Source organism: Oncorhynchus keta, chromosome 1, assembly GCF_023373465.1.
Source record: "Oncorhynchus keta strain PuntledgeMale-10-30-2019 chromosome 1, Oket_V2, whole genome shotgun sequence".
NCBI lineage: Eukaryota > Metazoa > Chordata > Actinopteri > Salmoniformes > Salmonidae > Oncorhynchus > Oncorhynchus keta.
In genome coordinates, this window is record NC_068421.1 from 10,537,602 (window position 1) to 10,556,180 (window position 18,579).

Below are 18,579 nucleotides of genomic sequence, written 5' to 3' on the forward strand. Positions count from 1 at the left end.
TAAAGCAGCACAGTGGAATGTCATCCTGCGATCCTGTCTTTAAAGCAGCACAGTGGAATGTCATCCTGCGATCCTGTTTTTAAAGCAGCACAGTGGAATGTCATAATGTTATCCTGTCTTTAAAGCAGCACAGTGGAATGTCATAATGTTATCCTGTCTTTAAAGCAGCACAGTGAAATGTCATAATGTTATCCTGTCTTTAAAGCAGCACAGTGATGATATGTTATTTCAAAAGAGGCATTAATATCCACAGTGGCCCGTAGAGACCGTCCCATTACGCCTGTCTCTGATTGGATAACTCTAGTCCACCATGCCCTGCAGCTGTCTTTGTGATTATAAAACTCAGTGTAGGAGTCTGCTCAGGTCTCAGGTCAGGGAGTGAAACCCCTTCAGAGTGTGATGCAGCTGCTGTGGGTGGTAGTGGTGGGGTTGTTAGGAGTCTTTGGGGCAGAGGGAACGGAGGCTGTCTGTCGGATGCTGGGGAGCCCAGAGTTCCCTGTGCTGTCCAAGGTAGGAGACGTGACTATAGGAGGAGCCTTCTCCATCCACAGCAAAACCACACAGCCCCCGCTCTCCTTCACAGAAACACCACCCCCTCTCACCTGCTCCAGGTAAGCTCCTTCACCGACACCACCTCTCAAATTCCCCAAGTAAGCTCCTCCTTGGTTACCGTTTATTGAATATTTGGCTATTTTATTATTATATTATTATGCTCATGATTTGTAAAACGTATATAAACTTATATCTTTCTTTACCTTTCCTCTAGTGTAAACCTCAGAGAGTTCCGATTTGCTCAGACCATGATCTTCGCCATCGATGAGATCAACAACAGTGACACTCTGCTTCCGAATGTCTCTATTGGATATCGTATTTATGACAACTGCGGCTCGACTCTGTACTCTATGCGTGCGGCCATGGCCCTGATGAACGGTCAGGAGAGGACGGTGGGAAAGGCCTGCTTTGGCCAATCAGCAGTTCACGCCATCATCGGAGAGTCAGAGTCCTCCTCCACTATAGTGATGTCACGCACCACCGGTCCATTCCAAATACCTGTGGTAAGAGGCCCTATAGGACAAGCAATTATACGAGATTTTAAGTCAATCTTGTTTTAGTGTATTCAGTTCCGTCTCTTTCTCTCTCCCTCTGTCTCTCCATTTCTTTCTCTCCCAATCCCTGTCTCTCTCCCTGTCTCTCTCCCTGTCGCTATCTCTCCCTTTCTCTCTCTTTCTCCATGTCTCTCTCGTCCTCTCTCTCTCGCTCCCTTTCTCTCTCTATCCTTTTCTCTCTCTCTCTCTCTCTCTCTCTCTCTCTCTCTCTCTCTCTCTCTCTCTCTCTCTCTCTCTCTCTCTCTCTCTCTCGCTATCTCTCTCTCTCTCTCCCTGTCTCGCTCTCTCTCCCTTTCTCCCTCTTTCTCCATGTCTCTCTCGTTCTCTCTCTCTCTCTCTCCCTTTCTCTCTCTCTCTCCTTTTTCTCTCTCTCTCTCTGTCTCTTTCTCCATGTCTCTCTCGTCCTCTCTCTCTCGCTCCCTTTCTCTCTCTATCCTTTTCTCTCTCTCTCTCTCTCTCTCTCTCTCTCTCTCTCTCTCTCTCTCTCTCTCTCGCTATCTCTCTCTCTCTCTCCCTGTCTCGCTCTCTCTCCCTTTCTCCCTCTTTCTCCATGTCTCTCTCGTTCTCTCTCTCTCTCTCTCTCTCTCTCTCTCTCTCTCTCTCTCTCTCTCTCTCTCTCTCTCTCTCTCTCTCTCCCTTTATCTCTCTTTCTCTCTCTCTCCCTCTCTCTCTCTTTCTCTCTCTCTCTCTCTCTCTCTCTCTCTCTCTCTCTCCATGTCTCTCTCGTCCTCTCTCTCTCTCTCTCTCCATGTCTCTCTCGTCCTCTCTCTGTTCTGTAGATCAGCCACTCTGCTACATGTGAGTGCCTTAGCAGCAGAAAGGAGTACCCTTCTTTCTTCCGAACCATCGCCAGTGACCTCTATCAGAGCAGAGCACTGGCCCAGCTGGTCAAGTACTTCGGCTGGAGCTGGGTGGGAGCGGTCAACAGTGATAGTGACTATGGCAACAACGGCATGGCTATCTTCCTGGCTGCAGCCCAGGAGGAGGGTGTCTGTGTGGAATACTCAGAGAAGTTCAGCCGGACGGAGCCAGAGAAGCTGTTAAAGGTTGTTAATGTGATCCGAGGTGGGACGGCCAGGGTGATCGTAGGCTTTCTGGCCCACGTGGAGATGAACAACCTGCTGGAGGAGCTCAGTCTGCAGAACATCACCGGCCTACAGTTTATTGGTGTGGAGGCCTGGATCACTGCAGACAGCCTGGTCACCCCTACTAGCTACAGTGTGCTGGGGGGTTCACTGGGGTTCGCTGTCCAGAAGGCCAACATCAGCGGCTTCTCTGACTTTGTGATTAAGCAGTTCTGGGACACGGCATTTCAATGCACAGAGACAAGTCACCAGGAGAGTGTGAGTAGTCTTTGTAGTGAGAGTCAGGATCTGATAGAGCTGAGAGATTATGATGCAGATGTGGATGAGCTCAGATACTCTAGTAATATCTATAAAGCCATATATGCAGTGGCCCACTCGCTGCACAGCTTGCTAAAGTGCAAAGACGGACTCGGATGTGATCAAAATGTTAGAACTGAACCTTGGCAGGTAACAGCAACTAAAAACATCCATTCTCTATTCCTCACTGACAGTATATCTCAAAATAAAATAAAAAACTGATACTTGTTCCTTTTTTCCCCAGGTAGTGGAGTCTCTGAAGCAGGTGAATTTCACCATAAAGACAGGGGACCAGGTGTGGTTTGACAGTACAGGTGCTGCAGCAGCCAGGTACGAGGTGGTGAACTGGCAGCGTGGGCCAGACGGAGGTGTCCAGTTTAAACCAGTGGGCTACTATGATGCCTCCCTACCCCCGGGACAACAGTTTGTCCTCAGGACAGAGGACATCATGTGGCCTGGGGAGCTCCAACAGGTACAGTAAATAGGTGCCAACAGATTAAAAACGAACTATTTACAAACACAACGTTTCTGAATAACAGAAGCTTAGCGGTTAGAGTGTTGGGCCAGTAACCGAAAGGTTGCTGGTTCAAAAACCCAAGCGTACAAGGTTAAAATATCTGTCGATGTGCCCATGAGCAAGGCATTTAACCCTATTTTGCTCCAGGGGCTCTGTATTACTATGACTGACCCTGTTAAACAACACATTTCACTCCACCTACCCGGTGTATGTGACAATAAAACATCCTTTCCTTCCTTATTGTGTGACTCATTATAACAGTTTAAAACATTTATGTGACACACCCTGCTGGAGTAAAACATGTAACATTTACAATAATATGTATGCTCTCTGTCCCCTAAAGATGCCTGTGTCAGTGTGCAGTGAGAGCTGTCCCCCAGGCACTCGTAAGGCTGTACAGAAAGGAAAGCCCGTATGCTGTTATGACTGTGTTCCATGTTCAGAGGGAGAGATCAGCAACGCTACAGGTACCACAAGCCCAACATTCATTCTGCACAGAACTTACACAAGTTGCGCGATGTTTGTCCTAATCCACTTTTTCAGAGTTCAGTCCTTGGTCAATGTAATGTCTAGATTATGACATCATGTGTTCTACTTTACTACTAATCATACTAATCATGATTTCCTTTCAGATTCTAATGGCTGCATAGACTGCCCTGATGAGTACTGGTCCAATCTTGGCAGAGACAAATGTATATTTCAGGCTATTGAGTTCTTGACCTTTACTGAGGTCATGGGGATTGTGCTTATGCTTTTCTCCTTGTTTGGAGTGTTTCTAACTGTGCTTGTGGCTATTCTCTACTTGATAAAGAAAGACACTCCCATTGTCAGGGCCAACAACTCTGAGCTGAGCTTCCTGCTGCTCTTCTCCTTGACTCTGTGTTTTCTGTGTTCTCTTACTTTCATTGGCCGGCCCTCTGAATGGTCCTGTATGCTGCGTCACACAGCGTTTGGGATCACCTTCGTCCTCTGCATCTCTTGTGTTCTGGGGAAAACAATAGTGGTGTTGATGGTCTTCAGGGCTACACTTCCAGCCAGTAATGTCATGAAATGGTTTGGTCCTCCACAGCAGAGACTCAGTGTTCTGGCTTTCACTCTCATACAGGTCCTGATCTGTGCTCTTTGGTTAACAGTCTCCCCTCCTTTCCCCTACAAGAATATGAAAACATACAAGGAAAAGATCATTCTAGAGTGTAATGTGGGATCAGCTATTGGTTTCTGGGTTGTGTTGGGTTATATAGGACTCCTGTCTCTCTTGTGCTTTGTGCTGGCTTTTCTGGCTCGGAAGCTGCCTGATAACTTCAATGAGGCCAAATTCATCACCTTCAGCATGCTCATATTCTGTGCAGTCTGGATCACCTTTATCCCAGCTTATGTCAGCTCTCCTGGGAAGTTCACTGTAGCTGTGGAGATCTTTGCTATTCTGGCCTCTAGTTATGGAATGCTCTTCTGTATATTTGCACCTAAATGTTATATAATTATGTTTAAACCTGAGCTAAATACCAAGAAACATATGATGGGGAAAATGAAACGAAATGAAAACTTACACTAAAATCTTTCCACGTGCTGCTCTGCTACCTAATATAATGTTACATAACCTACATTATTCATCTCATATGCATACGTATATACTGTACTCTATATCATCTACTGCATCCTTACGTAATACATGTATCACTAGCCACTTTAACTATGCCACTTTGTTTACATACTCATCTCATATGTATATACTGTACTCGATACCATCTACTGTATCTTGCCTATGCTGCTCTGTACCATAACTCATTCATATATCTTTATGTACATATTCTTTATCCCCTTACACTGTGTATAAGGCAGTAGTTTTGGAATTCTTAGTTAGATTACTTGTTGGTTATTACTGCATTGTCGGAACTAGAAGCACAAGCATTTCGCTACACTCGCATTAACATTTTCTAACCATGTGTATGTGACCAGTAACATCTGCTAACCATGTGTATGTGACCAATAACATCTGCTAACCATGTGTATGTGACCATTAACATCTGCTAACCATGTGTATGTGACCAATAACATCTGCTAACCATGTGTATGTGACCATTAACATCTGCTAACCATGTGACCATTAACATCTGCTAACCATGTGTATGTGACCATTAACATCTGCTAACCATGTGTATGTGACCATTAACATCTGCTAACCATGTGTATGTGACCAATAACATCTGCTAACCATGTGTATGTGACCATTAACATCTGCTAACCATGTGTATGTGACCATTAACATCTGCTAACCATGTGTATGTGACCATTAACATCTGCTAACCATGTGTATGTGACCATTAACATCTGCTAACCATGTGATGTGACCATTAACATCTGCTAACCATGTGTATGTGACCAATAACATCTGCTAACCATGTGTATGTGACCATTAACATCTGCTAACCATGTGACCATTAACATCTGCTAACCATGTGTATGTGACCAATAACATCTGCTAACCATGTATGTGACCAATAACATCTGCTAACCATGTGTATGTGACCATTAACATCTGCTAACCATGTGTATGTGACCATTAACATCTGCTAACCATGTGTATGTGACCATTAACATCTGCTAACCATGTGTATGTGACCATTAACATCTGCTAACCATGTGTATGTGACCAATAACATCTGCTAACCATGTATGTGACCATTAACATCTGCTAACCATGTGACCATTAACATCTGCTAACAATGTGAATGTGACCAATAACATGTGATTTGGAACACATAAAACATGTCATTGGAAATGTGTTAAGCTTCAATGCTATTCTGTCAACATACAGTACATGCCCCCCCCACTGCTAGTGAAAGACACACAAGCAAATGGCATGTCCTTATTCTGGCTAATACGCTATGGGTCTTTCCACGAAATGAGTCCATTTTGGCTAGTGTAACTTGGTGGGAAAAAAAGAAGGTTGATTTCACCTGATTTTATAATTCTGTCATGAAGAGGACATGTTCAACTGAATAGAAAACATGTTTTCCCATCTCAAGAGGTTTAAATATATATATTTTGAATAAAAAACATGTTTTCTCATCTCAAGAGGTTTAAATATATATATATTGAATAAAAAACATGTTTTCCCATCTCAAGAGGTTTAAATATATATATATTGAATAAAAAACATGTTTTCCCATCTCAAGAGGTTTAAATACATATATTTTGTTAGTGCCTTTGAAAGTTACAGTCCTTAATTGAAACGATACTAAAGCCAACACCCTACATCAGTTTTGGTCAAAAACTGTTTAAAAAACTTCTTCAGGATCGGTGCCCCTTCCACGGGACGGTTGAGCTAACGTAGGCTAATGTGATTAGCATGAGGTTGAGCTAACGTAGGCTAATGTGATTAGCATGGGGTTGAGCTAACGTAGGCTAATGTGATTAGCATGGGGTTGAGCTAACGTAGGCTAATGTGATTAGCATGGGGTTGAGCTAACGTAGGCTAATGTGATTAGCATGGGGTTGAGCTAACGTAGGCTAATGTGATTAGCATGAGGTTGAGCTAACGTAGGCTAATGTGATTAGCATGGGGTTGAGCTAACGTAGGCTAATGCGATTAGCATGGGGTTGAGCTAACGTAGGCTAATGTGATTAGCATGGGGTTGAGCTAACGTAGGCTAATGTGATTAGCGTGAGGTAGTAAGTAACAAGAATATTTCCCAGGACACAGACATATCTGATATTGACAGAAAGCTTATATTATTGTTCATCTGAAAATGGCCAAGAGTCGACCCGCCTCAGCTTTCCACCACAAAACAAGAAAATGGCCAAGAGTCGATCCGCCTCAGCTTTCCACCACAAAACAGGAAAATGGCCAAGAGTCGATCCGCCTCAGCTTTCCACCACAAAACAAGAAAATGGCCAAGAGTCGACCCGCCTCAGCTTTCCACCACAAAACAGGAAAATGGCCAAGAGTCGACCCGCCTCAGCTTTCCACCACAAAACAAGAAAATGGCCAAGAGTCGACCCGCCTCAGCTTTCCACCACAAAACAGGAAAATGGCCAAGAGTCGACCCGCCTCAGCTTTCCACCACAAAACAAGAAAATGGCCAAGAGTCGACCCGCCTAAGCTTTCCACCACAAAACAAGAAAATGGCCAATAGTCGACCCGCCTCAGCTTTCCACCACAAAACAAGAAAATGGCCAAGAGTCGACCCGCCTCAGCTTTCCACCACAAAACAGGAAAATGACCAAGAGTCGACCCAGCTGCTTTTACACTGTGATTTGACTAACAGATGTTCCACAAAAGTTTCAAAAAGGAATAGTTTCACCGTATATATTTTTTAATCAGTAACCCGTTTACTGACATGTCCGAGCTGAGCTTCTCTAATAATGTGTATTAAGCAGTGTATGATGTAGCCCACTCCATACATGACCTGTTGACCAGCAGGCACAGGAAAGGCCAAGGTGTGAATATGAACTGTGCACAAAGAGACAGCATCGAGCCAGGACAGGAGAGACAGTATCGAGCCAGGATAGGAGAGACAGCATCTAGCCAGGACAGGAGAGACTGTATCGAGCCAGGACAGGAGAGACAGCAAAGAGCCAGGACAGGAGAGACAGCATTGAGCCAGGACAGGAGAGACAGCATTGAGCCAGGACAGGAGAGACAGCATCGAGCCAGGACAGGAGAGACAGCATCGAGCCAGTACAGGAGAGACAGCATCGAGCCAGGACAGGAGAGACAGCATCGAGCCAGGATAGGAGAGACAGCATCGAGCCAGGACAGGTGAGACAGCATCGAGGCAGGATAGGAGAGACAGCATCGAGCCAGGACAGGAGATACAGCATCGAGCCAGGACAGGAGAGGCAGCATCGAGCCAGGACAGGAGAGACAGCATCGAGCCAGGACAGGAGAGACAGCATCGAGCCAGGACAGGAGAGACAGCATCGAGCCAGGACAGGAGAGACAGCATCGATCCAGTACAGGAGAGACAGCATCGAGCCAGGACAGGAGAGACAGCATCGAGCCAGGATAGGAGAGACAGCATCGAGCCAGGACAGGTGAGACAGCATCGAGGGAGGATAGGAGAGACGGCATCGAGCCAGGACAGGAGAGACAGCATCGAGCCAGGACAGGAGAGGCAGCATCGAGCCAGGACAGGAGAGGCAGCATCGAGCCAGGACAGGAGAGACAGCATCGAGCCAGGACAGGAGAGACAGCATCGAGCCAGGACATGAGAGACAGCATCGAGCCATGATAGGAGAGACAGCATCGAGACAGGACAGGAGAGACAGCATCGAGCCAGGACAGGTGAGACAGCATTGAGCCAGGACAGGAGAGACAGCATCGAGCCAGGATAGGAGAGACAGCATCGAGCCAGGACAGGTGAGACAGCATCGGGCCAGGACAGGTGAGACAGCATCGAGCCAGGACAGGAGAGACAGCATCGAGCCAGGATAGGAGAGACAGCATTGAGCCAGGACAGGAGAGACAGCATCGAGCCAGCATCGAGCCAGGACAGGAAGACAGCATCGAGCCAGGACAGGAGAGACAGCATCGAGCCAGGATAGGAGAGACAGCATCGAGCCAGGACAGGAGAGACAGCATCGAGTCAGGACAGGTGAGACAGCATCGAGCCAGGACAGGAGAGACAGCATCGAGCCAGGACACGTAAGACAGTATTGAGCCAGGACAGGAAGACAGCATCGAGCCCAGGAGGACAGGAGCCAGACAGACAGCATCGAGTCAGGACAGGAGCCAGGACAGGAGAGACAGCATCGAGCCAGGACAGGAGAGACAGCATCGAGACATTTCAGGTGAGACAGCATCGAGCCAGGATAGGAGAGACAGCATCAAGCCAGGATAGGAGAGACAGCATCGAGTCAGGACAGGTGAGACAGCATCGGGCCAGCACAGGAGAGACAGCATCGAGCCAGGACAGGAGAGACAGCATCGAGCCAGGACACGTGAGACAGTATTGAGCCAGGACATTTGAGACAGCATCGAGCCAGGAAAGGAGAGACAGCATTGAGCCAGGAAAGGAGAGACAGCATTGAGCCAGCATCGGAGAGAGAGCATCGAGCATGGACTTGTGAGACAGCATCGAGCCAGGATAGGAGAGACAGCATCGAGGCAGCACAGGTGAGCTGAGGTGACCTTTATGGCCCACAGATGTTCAACTGATTTGATAATTGACTGACTGGTTTTATGAAAATGACAAATATTTACAATCACACCATTTTACTTCTAAAGTACATTAACAAAAAAGGTGCTATCTAGTACCTAAAAGGGTTCTTCGGATGTCCCCTTAGGAGAATCCTTTGAAGAACCCTATTTGGTTCCAGGTAGAATCTTTTTGGATTCCGTGTAAAACCCTTTCCACAGAGAGTTCTACATGGGAACCAAACATGGTTTTATTAGTAACCAAAAGGTGTTATCCTACTGGGAGAGTGTACATCAGTACATGGTGATTATTTTAACTCATGCAGGTGTTGAGATACCTGCGGGACGTAAACTTCACCATGAAGTCTGGGGAGAGTTTAAAAAAAAAAATGAGGTGTGGAACTGGCAGAGAGACCAGGCAGCAGGGACAGTGTTTGTCACTGTGAGGAATTACGATGTCTCTCTCGCTAATGGAGAGCAGTTTGCCATGAATGGGATAAAGATAGAATGGGCTGGCAATCCCTTAAAGGTACACAGTTACACAGAAAACACATGGTAGCAGTTTCAGGTACTTTCATAAAACAAAGACAATCAGAATAAAGGTATTTAGGAGACACCTGAAACCCCACCTCTTTAAGGAATACCTAGGATAGGATAAGTAATCCTTCTCACCCCCCCCTTTAAGATTTAGATGCACTATTGTAAAGTGACTATTCTACTGGATGTCATAAGGTCAATGCACCAATTTGTAAGTCGCTCTGGATAAGAGCGTCTGCTAAATGACTTAAATGTAATGTAAATGTAAATGTAAATGTATTTACATTTGTCAGAGATGACACATACAACGTGTAGGCGGGAATGAATTGAATGACTGTGACCAAGGGGGATTAATAAGGATTAAAGCGAGACAGACAGGTTAGAGGGAGTGAGCAGGTGTTGTGTTTCAGAGGCCTCGGTCTGTGTGTAGTGACAGCTGCTTCCCAGGGTTCCTCCAGGCAGCGATCAAAAACAATACCAGTCTGTTCTTTGTCCTGTATCCCCTCTGTGCTGCTGGGGAGATCAGCAACCTAACAGGTGAGAAAACTGATACCACAGCCGACCCTTAGCCTTTTGGAGGTCTTCAGTTAAATGTATTTATTTTTGGTCCGGGGGACCCATAGCGAGCGGCCCCTTATGTCTCTTAGTGGATAGGGCTGAGCTCTGACTGATACAAACTAAATCCACTGACCGAAAAGATAGATTAACTGTGGAGTATGTGTTAACTTTTAGAATATGTGACTCACTACCTGGATTCGGTCTTATGTAGCAAAATCTGAAATTGTTTTTTATTTTTTACATTGGATGAAAGTAGAGACTCAGAGCTACAAAATGGTATATAATAATAATAATAATAATAATGGTATATCATACACTGCATTTGAGGAAACAATGGGAAAGTAATTTCAAATCAAATCAAATGTGTTTATATAGCCCTTCTAACATCAGCTGATATACAGAAACTCAGCCTAACCCCCCAAAACAGCAAGCAATGCAGGTGTAGAAGCACGGTGGCTAGGAAAAACTCCATAGAAAGGCCAAAACATAGGAATAAACCTAGAGAGGAACCAGGCTATGAGGGGTGGCCAGTCCTCTTCGGGCTGTGCCAGGTGGAGATAACAGAAAATAGCGAAGATATTCAAATGTTCATAAATGACCAGCATGGTCAAATAATTGTAATCAGGGTTCCATAGCCGCAGGCAGAACAGTTGAAACTGGAGCAGCAGCACGGCCAGGTGGACTGGGGACAACAAGGAGTCATCATGCCAGGTAGTCCTGAGGCATGGTCCTAGGGCTCAGGTTCTCCGAAATAAAGAAATAAAGAAAGAGAGAAAGAGAGAATTAGAGAGAGCATACTTAAAATTCACACAGGACAAATGATAAGACAGGAGAAATACTCCAGATATAACAGATTGACCCTAGCCCCCCGACACATAAATTACTGCAGCATAAATACTGGAGGATAATTCTGCTTTGAATGTCGATCAGCTTGTAAACTCACTGTTGAGAAAAATTGCCTTTGAATGTTTTGGTATCGAGTGAAGAACTCGTCGTTGTCAACACTCATTCAGCATCGTTCATACCCTCTTAAGCTTTAGCCCCACCCATCTCGTTTCGCTCTCAGAGCTGACACTCTGGCCGATGATTTGTTTACCTCCCGACAACATGAAAACAGCCTAACCAACCTAGCTGTATTTTTTTTTATTGCGCTTTATTCTAGACGTTTACTGACACCGGCCATATTCAACGTGTGTTGTACACACGTCACGTAACGTCAGCCAACGGGCCAGCCAGCTAACATTAGCTAGTTAAACAACAATGAACACAGTGCCAATAATGCCACAGTGCTGGAGCTAATCAGCCAGGTTCAATGTTAGTTAGCTGGGTAACATTAGGATCTAACTAGAAAAGCAACAGGCTCTGAGAACAGCTGCCTATTATAATACACTATTAGATTATAGCGTTTTCCTTCTACGTTCCTTGTACGTTCCCAGGAATACTGGTCAAACGGAGACGAGTCGCTGTGTCCCAAAGGAGGTGTCATTTCTCTAATTTGTAACCATGGAAACCATGGGAATCCTCCTGGCTGCAATCTCATTGGTCGGCGTGTGTTTAATAACCACAGTGGTGTCATTGGTCTTCGTTCACTTCAAAAAGACTCCCATTGACAGGGCCAACAACTCTGAGCTGAGCTTCCTGGGGAAAACAATAGTGGTGTTGATGGCCTTCAGGGCTACACTTCCAGGCAGTAATGTCATGAAATGGTTTGGTCCTCCACAGCAGAGACTCAGTGTTCTGGCTTTCACTCTCATACAGGTCCTGATCTGTGCTCTTTGGTTAACAGTCTCCCCTCCTTTCCCCTACAAGAATATGAAAACATATCAGGAAAAGATCATTCTAGAGTGTGATGTGGGTTCAGCTATTGGATTCTGGGCTGTGTTGGGTTATATAGGACTCCTGTCTCTCTTGTGCTTTGTGCTGGCTTTTCTGGCTCGGAAGCTGCCGGATAACTTCAATGAGGCCAAATTCATCACCTTCAGCATGCTCATATTCTGTGCAGTCTGGATCACCTTTATCCCAGCTTATGTCAGCTCTCCTGGGAAGTTCACTGTAGCTGTGGAGATCTTTGCTATTCTGGCCTCTAGTTATGGTTTACTTTTCTGTATATTTGCTCCAAAGTATCATATCATATTACCTCAACTTTATACACACTTTAGTATTGAGAGGGGTTAGGGAGGTTGTGGGCGTTAGACAGGTGCACTGGTTGCTTCCCCTCCCCCAGAATGGTCAGTATTGTGAAATAATTCTAAAGTTAAGGAAATGTTTGAATGGAGGATGCTGATCCGAGAGCAGCGCTATCTTTCTTTCGATGCTATCAATATCGACACGCTCTCCAACGGCACACTTAACGACCGTTCTCTCTGCGTAATGTTTGGGGAAACGCATGTTAAGTCTTTGGCTGTTTTAGGGAAGATGCATCGTTAAAACAGTTGCTTAATGGGAAACCGGCCCTGGATTGTGAGGATAAATGGTAGGCAGGTTTTCTGCTATCGACTTTATATTTTAAATATTATTTTGGGTTTAGGGGTCTGGTCACTTGTATTTTTTAAATCTTTCATGGAGAGTTTAGTTAAAATATGCTTTTCCTGAAGGGAGGGCCATCGATTTTAAATTGCAGATAGGTCCGATTTTCTCCACGTACCGCTTATTATAAATAACCTACATGTTGACTGATTGAAATAAGTAATTTCCTAGGGACAAATTATGACTAGAAAAACAATAATGCTAAACCATTCACTAATAATCCACAAACAACTTTAGTGTATTTCTGCCTGAATTACAGTTTCACCGGAAACTTTCTGATTTCCCAAAACGCTCTCCATGTAAAAAAAAAAAAAGTATTCTTCAGAGTACTCATCTTCTAGAATCTATATTCCGAAGTGACTGAGCCATTGGTTCTGGGAAAGACACACGGGACTGCACTACTCTTACTTAAAACCTCTTAGGGATCCCTTTTAACACCTAATAGGCCAACTGTTTTGTCAATCACACAGTGAGTGTCATCATTGGTCGAAACTAAGACATTGAAACAGTTCTAAGCTCCTATAGCATCATACCCATCATTAATGGTAATGTATAAAGGAGCCCAGATGGAGCATTGTCAGGACGGTGAGAGGTGAGAGACTCGGTGAAAAGCTATGCTGCAGCTAGCAGACCTCCTGGTGATCACTCTACTGACAGTGACAGCTAAGGCTGGGCAGCCTGTGTGCAGATCTTATGGAACAAAAGAACTGTCACAGTTCTCAAAGGAGGGAGACATCAACTTAGGAGGTATTTTCTCCTTTCACCAAAACCCAGTCAGTGTGAATCCAACTCTGCAGGTCAACCCAGGAAGCATTCAGTGTGAAGGGTAAGTAAATGTTGAATTGTTTGATGTGAATCATAACGCTTATGTCTCTGTTCACGTGGACAAACATGTATGATCACAGGTGTGTAAGAGACATTATATTCAAAAAGTGTTGAAAACTGTCTGTCTCTGGCTGGGGTTTCACTGACTAAATTCTTTATATGTCTCTGGATGGGTTTTCACTGACTAAATTCTTTATAGGTCTCTGGATGGGTTTTCACTGACTAAATGCTTTATAGGTCTCTGGATGGGTTTTCACTGACTAAATTCTTTATAGGTCTCTGGATGGGTTTTCACTGACTAAATGCTTTATACGTGTCTGGCTGGGGTTTTCACTGACTAAATTCTTTATAGGTCTGCTTGCTGTTTGGGGTTTTAGGCTGGGTTTCTGTACAGCACTTTGAGATATCAGCTGATGTACGAAGGGCTATATAAATAAATTTGATTTGATTTGTCTCTGGCTGGGTTTTCACTGACTAAACACTTTATAGGTCTGTCTCTGGCTGGGATTTCACTGACTAAACACTTTATAGTCTGTCTGATTTCACTGACTAAACACTTTATAGGTCTGTCTCTGGCTGGGTTTTCACTGACTAAAACTGAAGTGACAGTTCTAGAAGTCCTCTCTGCAGGCTGGACCCAGGTGAGCTCCAGTATGCCCAAACTATGATCTTTGCCATAGAGGAGATCAATAACAGCTCTGAGCTGCTGCCAGGCCTGTCTCTGGGCTACAGGATCTTTGACTCGTGCCCCAGCATCCCCCTGTCTGTGCGGGCGTCCCTGGCTCTGATGAACGGATATGAAGAGGAGCCACAGAACTGCACCAAGCACTCCACCGTGCATGCTGTCATAGGGGAGACCACGTCCACCTCCACTATAGCCATGGCGCGCACCATGGGGCCCTTCCACATACCAGTGGTGAGTCAGGGAGTGTATGTCTGTATGTATTGAGAGAGTGAAAGGCAGATATGATACTATGTGAAAATACTGCTGTGGCCCAATGTGCTACTTTCAACAGAACGGCAACGTTTGAGCAGTGTGTTAGAAACGTCTGTCTTTGTCTTTCCAGCTCAGTCATTCAGCCACCTGTGCTTGTCTGAGTAACAGAAGGCAATACCCTTCCTTCTTCAGAACCATCCCTAGTGACCACTACCAGAGCAGAGCCCTGGCCCAGCTGCTCAAACACTTTGGCTGGACTTGGGTGGGGGCCATCAGAACCAACAGTGACTATGGTAACAATGGCATGGCCACCTTCCTGAAAGCAGCTTCCAGTGAAGGGGTGTGTGTCGACTACTCAGTGGCAATCTACAGGACCGACCCCAGAGAGTGGTTCCTAAAGGTGGTGGACATCATTAAACAGTCCACCTCCAAGGTGATCGTGGCGTTTGCAGACGGCACAGACCTGGAAATCCTGATAAAAGAGCTGCACCTGCAGAATGTGACTGGGTTGCAGTGGGTGGGTAGCGAGGGATGGATCACCTACCGTTACATCGCCTCCCACGTCAACTACGCCGTGGTCCAGGGGGCGGTGGGCTTCGCTGTGCCCAACGCGGTCATCCCCGGCCTGGGGGAGTTCTTGGCCAACAGGCGGCCCTCCACTCAGCTGGGGGACAGGGGTCTGGTGGAGTTGTGGGAGAGCGTGTTCAGCTGCAGCATGACTCCTGGCTCTCCGGTCAGAGCCTGCACAGGGAGGGAATCCCTGCGAGACACTGGATCCCGCTACACAGACGTGTCAGATGCTAGTCTGCTCAACAACATCTACAAGGCTGTGTATGCTGTGGCTCACGCGCTACACCTGCTCACTACCTGTCAAAGTGGGAAGGGGCCTTTTCAAGATAACACATGTGCAGCCAGGGATAAAATAGAGCCGTGGCAGGTAAAGTAACTCTGTGGCTTTACTAAGCTAACAAATAACACCTGTAGCCTGTAACTATGTGGCTTTACTAAGCTAACAAATAACACCTGTAGCCTGTAACTATGTGGCTTTACTAAGCTAAAAATAACACCTGTAGCCTGTAACTATGTGGCTTTACTAAGCTAACAAATAACACCTGTAGCCTGTATCTATGTGGCTTTACTAAGCTAACAAATAACACCTGTAGCCTGTAACTATGTGGCTTTACTAAGCTAACAAATAACACCTGTAGCCTGTAACTATGTGGCTTTACTAAGCTAACAAATAACACCTGTAGCCTGTAACTATGTGGCTTTACTAAGCTAACAAATAACACCTGTAGCCTGTAACTATGTGGCTTTACTAAGCTAACAAATAACACATGTAGCCTGTAACTATGTGGCTTTACTAAGCTAACAAATAACACCTGTAGCCTGTAACTATGTGGCTTTACTAAGCTAACAAATAACACCTGTAGCCTGTAACTATGTGGCTTTAATAAACTAACAAATAACACCTGTTGACTATGACACGAGATCGGGTAGAGAACGTAAGACTGTGTTAAAAAAATACCACTGCGCCTCCCGAGTAACGCAGTGGTCTAAGTCACTGCATTGCAGTTGCTAGATGTGCCAATAGAAATTCTGGGTTTAAGTCTCGGCCGGCCGGGACCGGGAAAACCATGGGACGGCCTACAATTGGCCCAGAATTGTTTGGGTTAAGGGAGGGTTTAGCTGGCAGGTATGTCCTTGTCCCATCGCGCTCTAGAGACTCCTGTGGCGGGCCAGGCGCAGTGCGCGCTGACACGGTCGCCAGGTGTACTGTGTTTCCTCCGACACATTGGTGTGGCTGGCTTCTGGGTTAAGCGAGCAGTGTGTCAAGAAGCAGTGCAGCTTGGTTAGGGGAGGATGCATTGCTCTCAACATACGCCTGTCCCGATTCCGTACGGGAATTGCAGCGATGAGACAAGGACTGTAACTACCAATTAGATACAACAACATTTTTGGGGAAAAAGGGGTAAAAAGCTAAAAAATCAGCACCCCTTATTTTATTTCCTTCCTCCAGGTGTTACATTACCTGACCCAGGTGAATTTCACCACTAAGCATGGTGAGAGGGTGTTCTTTGATGATCAGGGGGACCCATCGGCACGCTACGCCCTGGTCAACTGGCAGATGGATAGCACAGGGTACATCTTGTTTGAGACCATCGGCTACTATGATGCATCACAACCAGAGGTCCAGAGGTTTGAGATGAAGGAAGGTGTGAGTGCTGTCTGGGCAGACAATCAGCCTGAGGTGAAGACTTGTTGGGGGGAAGCATCTATTAATCATTCAACACAACTGTGAATGTGTTCCTTCAAGAGTTTTGCATTAAAGTATACTGTGAACTTGTGTGTGTTTAAATATGAGCGGCGTAAAGGGTATCTGTGTGTTCCAGGTACCCAGGTCTATCTGCAGTGAGAGCTGTCTGCCAGGGACACGCCGGGCCTTCGTTAAGGGGAAACCTTTCTGTTGCTTTGACTGCATCGCCTGTGCAGACGGGGAGTTCAGCAACACCACAAGTGAGACCTCAGGACTCGTAGCCTTTACGCTAGCCTTCATCCTGTTCATTTTGGGAAGAATCTCAGCCAGCACTTTACTGGTCTATCTAAAGATGTACTCGCTGTACATAATGAAACTGTTTATGCTTTCAGATGCAGTGACATGTACAACATGCCCCCCCGAGTACAAGTCAAATGAAGAGAGGAATAACTGTCATTTGAAAGGCATTGAATACCTCACCTTCAAGGAACTCATGGGTATACTGCTGGTAGCCTTCTCTGTGTTTGGTGGGTGTCTGACAATGACAATAGCACTGATATTCTTCAACTACAGAAAGACTCCCATTGTCAGGGCCAACAACTCTGAGCTGAGCTTCCTGCTGCTCTTCTCCTTGGCTCTGTGTTTTCTGTGTTCTCTTACTTTCATTGGCCGGCCCTCTGAGTGGTCCTGTATGCTGCGTCACACAGCGTTTGGGATCACCTTCGTTCTCTGCATCTCTTGTGTTCTGGGGAAAACAATAGTGGTGTTGATGGCCTTCAGGGCTACACTTCCAGCCAGTAATGTCATGAAATGGTTTGGGCTTCCACAGCAGAGACTCAGTGTTCTGGCTTTCACTCTCATACAGGTCCTGATCTGTGCTCTTTGGTTAACAGTCTCCCCTCCTTTCCCCTACAAGAATATGAAGACATATAAGGACAAGATCATTCTAGAGTGTGATGTGGGTTCAGCTATTGGTTTCTGGGCTGTGTTGGGCTATATAGGACTCCTGTCTCTCTTGTGCTTTGTGCTGGCTTTTCTGGCTCGGAAGCTGCCTGATAACTTCAATGAGGCCAAATTCATCACCTTCAGCATGCTCATATTCTGTGCAGTCTGGATCACCTTTATCCCAGCTTATGTCAGCTCTCCTGGGAAGTTCACTGTAGCTGTGGAAATATTTGCTATTCTGGCCTCTAGTTATGGAATGCTCTTTTGTATATTTCTCCCCAAATGCTACATAATTTTATGTAAACCAGAGAAAAACACCAAAAAACATTTGATGGGTAAAACGTCATCAAAAACCCTTTGACTTTGTTACAACACCTTTTGAATATATTACTGACTTTAAAATGTTTTGATGTTAGATGATATTATTTATAAAGTATTTGTTTAATGTAATGTTTTTAGATAATACGTTTCATCTCGTATCTTTATATCCTTATCTGTGTAATATGCAAGAAACTATGGCTGATAATGGTTTCTCTGCTAACTTCTCAGAGATTTCTACTCAACTGTGATAATAACCATTGAAACTAATAAAATGTTTAAATCACTTTTGCCAGTTATTTTAAAAGGTAAAACCACTACACCAAAACAATGAACTCATCATGCTGCATATTTTTGTCAACACTTAATTTTAAGGGGTCCTTATGTGTAATTGCGCTGTAACAAGTAATGTGGTTAATTGTATAGTTACACTGAAATAACCCTATTTAACTGGTGGTAACTGCAGTTTGTAATTACGGAGGTGTAACAACAAAAGCTTGTTACCATGCATATTACAAATGGGCAAGTTTCC

General features: G+C 45.3%; 3 protein-coding genes across 3 annotated transcripts; all 3 read left to right on the forward strand.

Moving 5' to 3' along the window:
- Window positions 1–384: 384 nt before the first annotated feature.
- LOC118388141 (extracellular calcium-sensing receptor-like) lies at window positions 385–5,341 on the forward strand. Its single transcript, XM_035776995.2, has 6 exons — window positions 385–611; window positions 767–1,055; window positions 1,886–2,638; window positions 2,733–2,960; window positions 3,349–3,472; window positions 3,638–5,341. The coding sequence occupies exons 1-6, from the start codon at window positions 400–402 to the stop codon at window positions 4,555–4,557; spliced, it is 2,526 nt and encodes an 841-aa protein (XP_035632888.2). The 5' UTR covers window positions 385–399; the 3' UTR covers window positions 4,558–5,341.
- Window positions 5,342–9,065: 3,724 nt separating this feature from the next.
- LOC127909107 (vomeronasal type-2 receptor 26-like) lies at window positions 9,066–12,612 on the forward strand. Its single transcript, XM_052471232.1, is given in 2 exon segments — window positions 9,066–9,073; window positions 11,676–12,612. Coding segments are annotated over 2 exon segments (747 nt in total). The 3' UTR covers window positions 12,415–12,612.
- A 522-nt stretch (window positions 12,613–13,134) lies between these two features.
- On the forward strand, window positions 13,135–18,333 carry LOC118388035 (extracellular calcium-sensing receptor). The gene is made up of 6 exons (XM_052496981.1): window positions 13,135–13,591; window positions 14,221–14,506; window positions 14,658–15,464; window positions 16,548–16,778; window positions 16,921–17,044; window positions 17,177–18,333. Exons 1-6 carry the CDS (start codon window positions 13,380–13,382, stop codon window positions 18,088–18,090), a joined length of 2,574 nt encoding a protein of 857 aa, XP_052352941.1. The 5' UTR covers window positions 13,135–13,379; the 3' UTR covers window positions 18,091–18,333.
- Window positions 18,334–18,579: the final 246 nt, after the last annotated feature.

Coding starts and splice junctions, on each gene's coding strand:
- LOC118388141 (XM_035776995.2), top strand. CDS start 400: ATGCAGCTGCTGTGGGTGGTAGTGGTGGGGTTGTTAGGAGTCTTTGGG. Junction 612..766: donor CCCCCTCTCACCTGCTCCAG/GTAAGCTCCTTC, acceptor CCTTTCCTCTAG/TGTAAACCTCAGAGAGTTCC. Junction 3,473..3,637: donor AGAGATCAGCAACGCTACAG/GTACCACAAGCC, acceptor ATTTCCTTTCAG/ATTCTAATGGCTGCATAGAC.
- LOC118388035 (XM_052496981.1), top strand. CDS start 13,380: ATGCTGCAGCTAGCAGACCTCCTGGTGATCACTCTACTGACAGTGACA. Junction 13,592..14,220: donor GGAAGCATTCAGTGTGAAGG/GTAAGTAAATGT, acceptor TCCTCTCTGCAG/GCTGGACCCAGGTGAGCTCC. Junction 17,045..17,176: donor GGAGTTCAGCAACACCACAA/GTGAGACCTCAG, acceptor TTATGCTTTCAG/ATGCAGTGACATGTACAACA.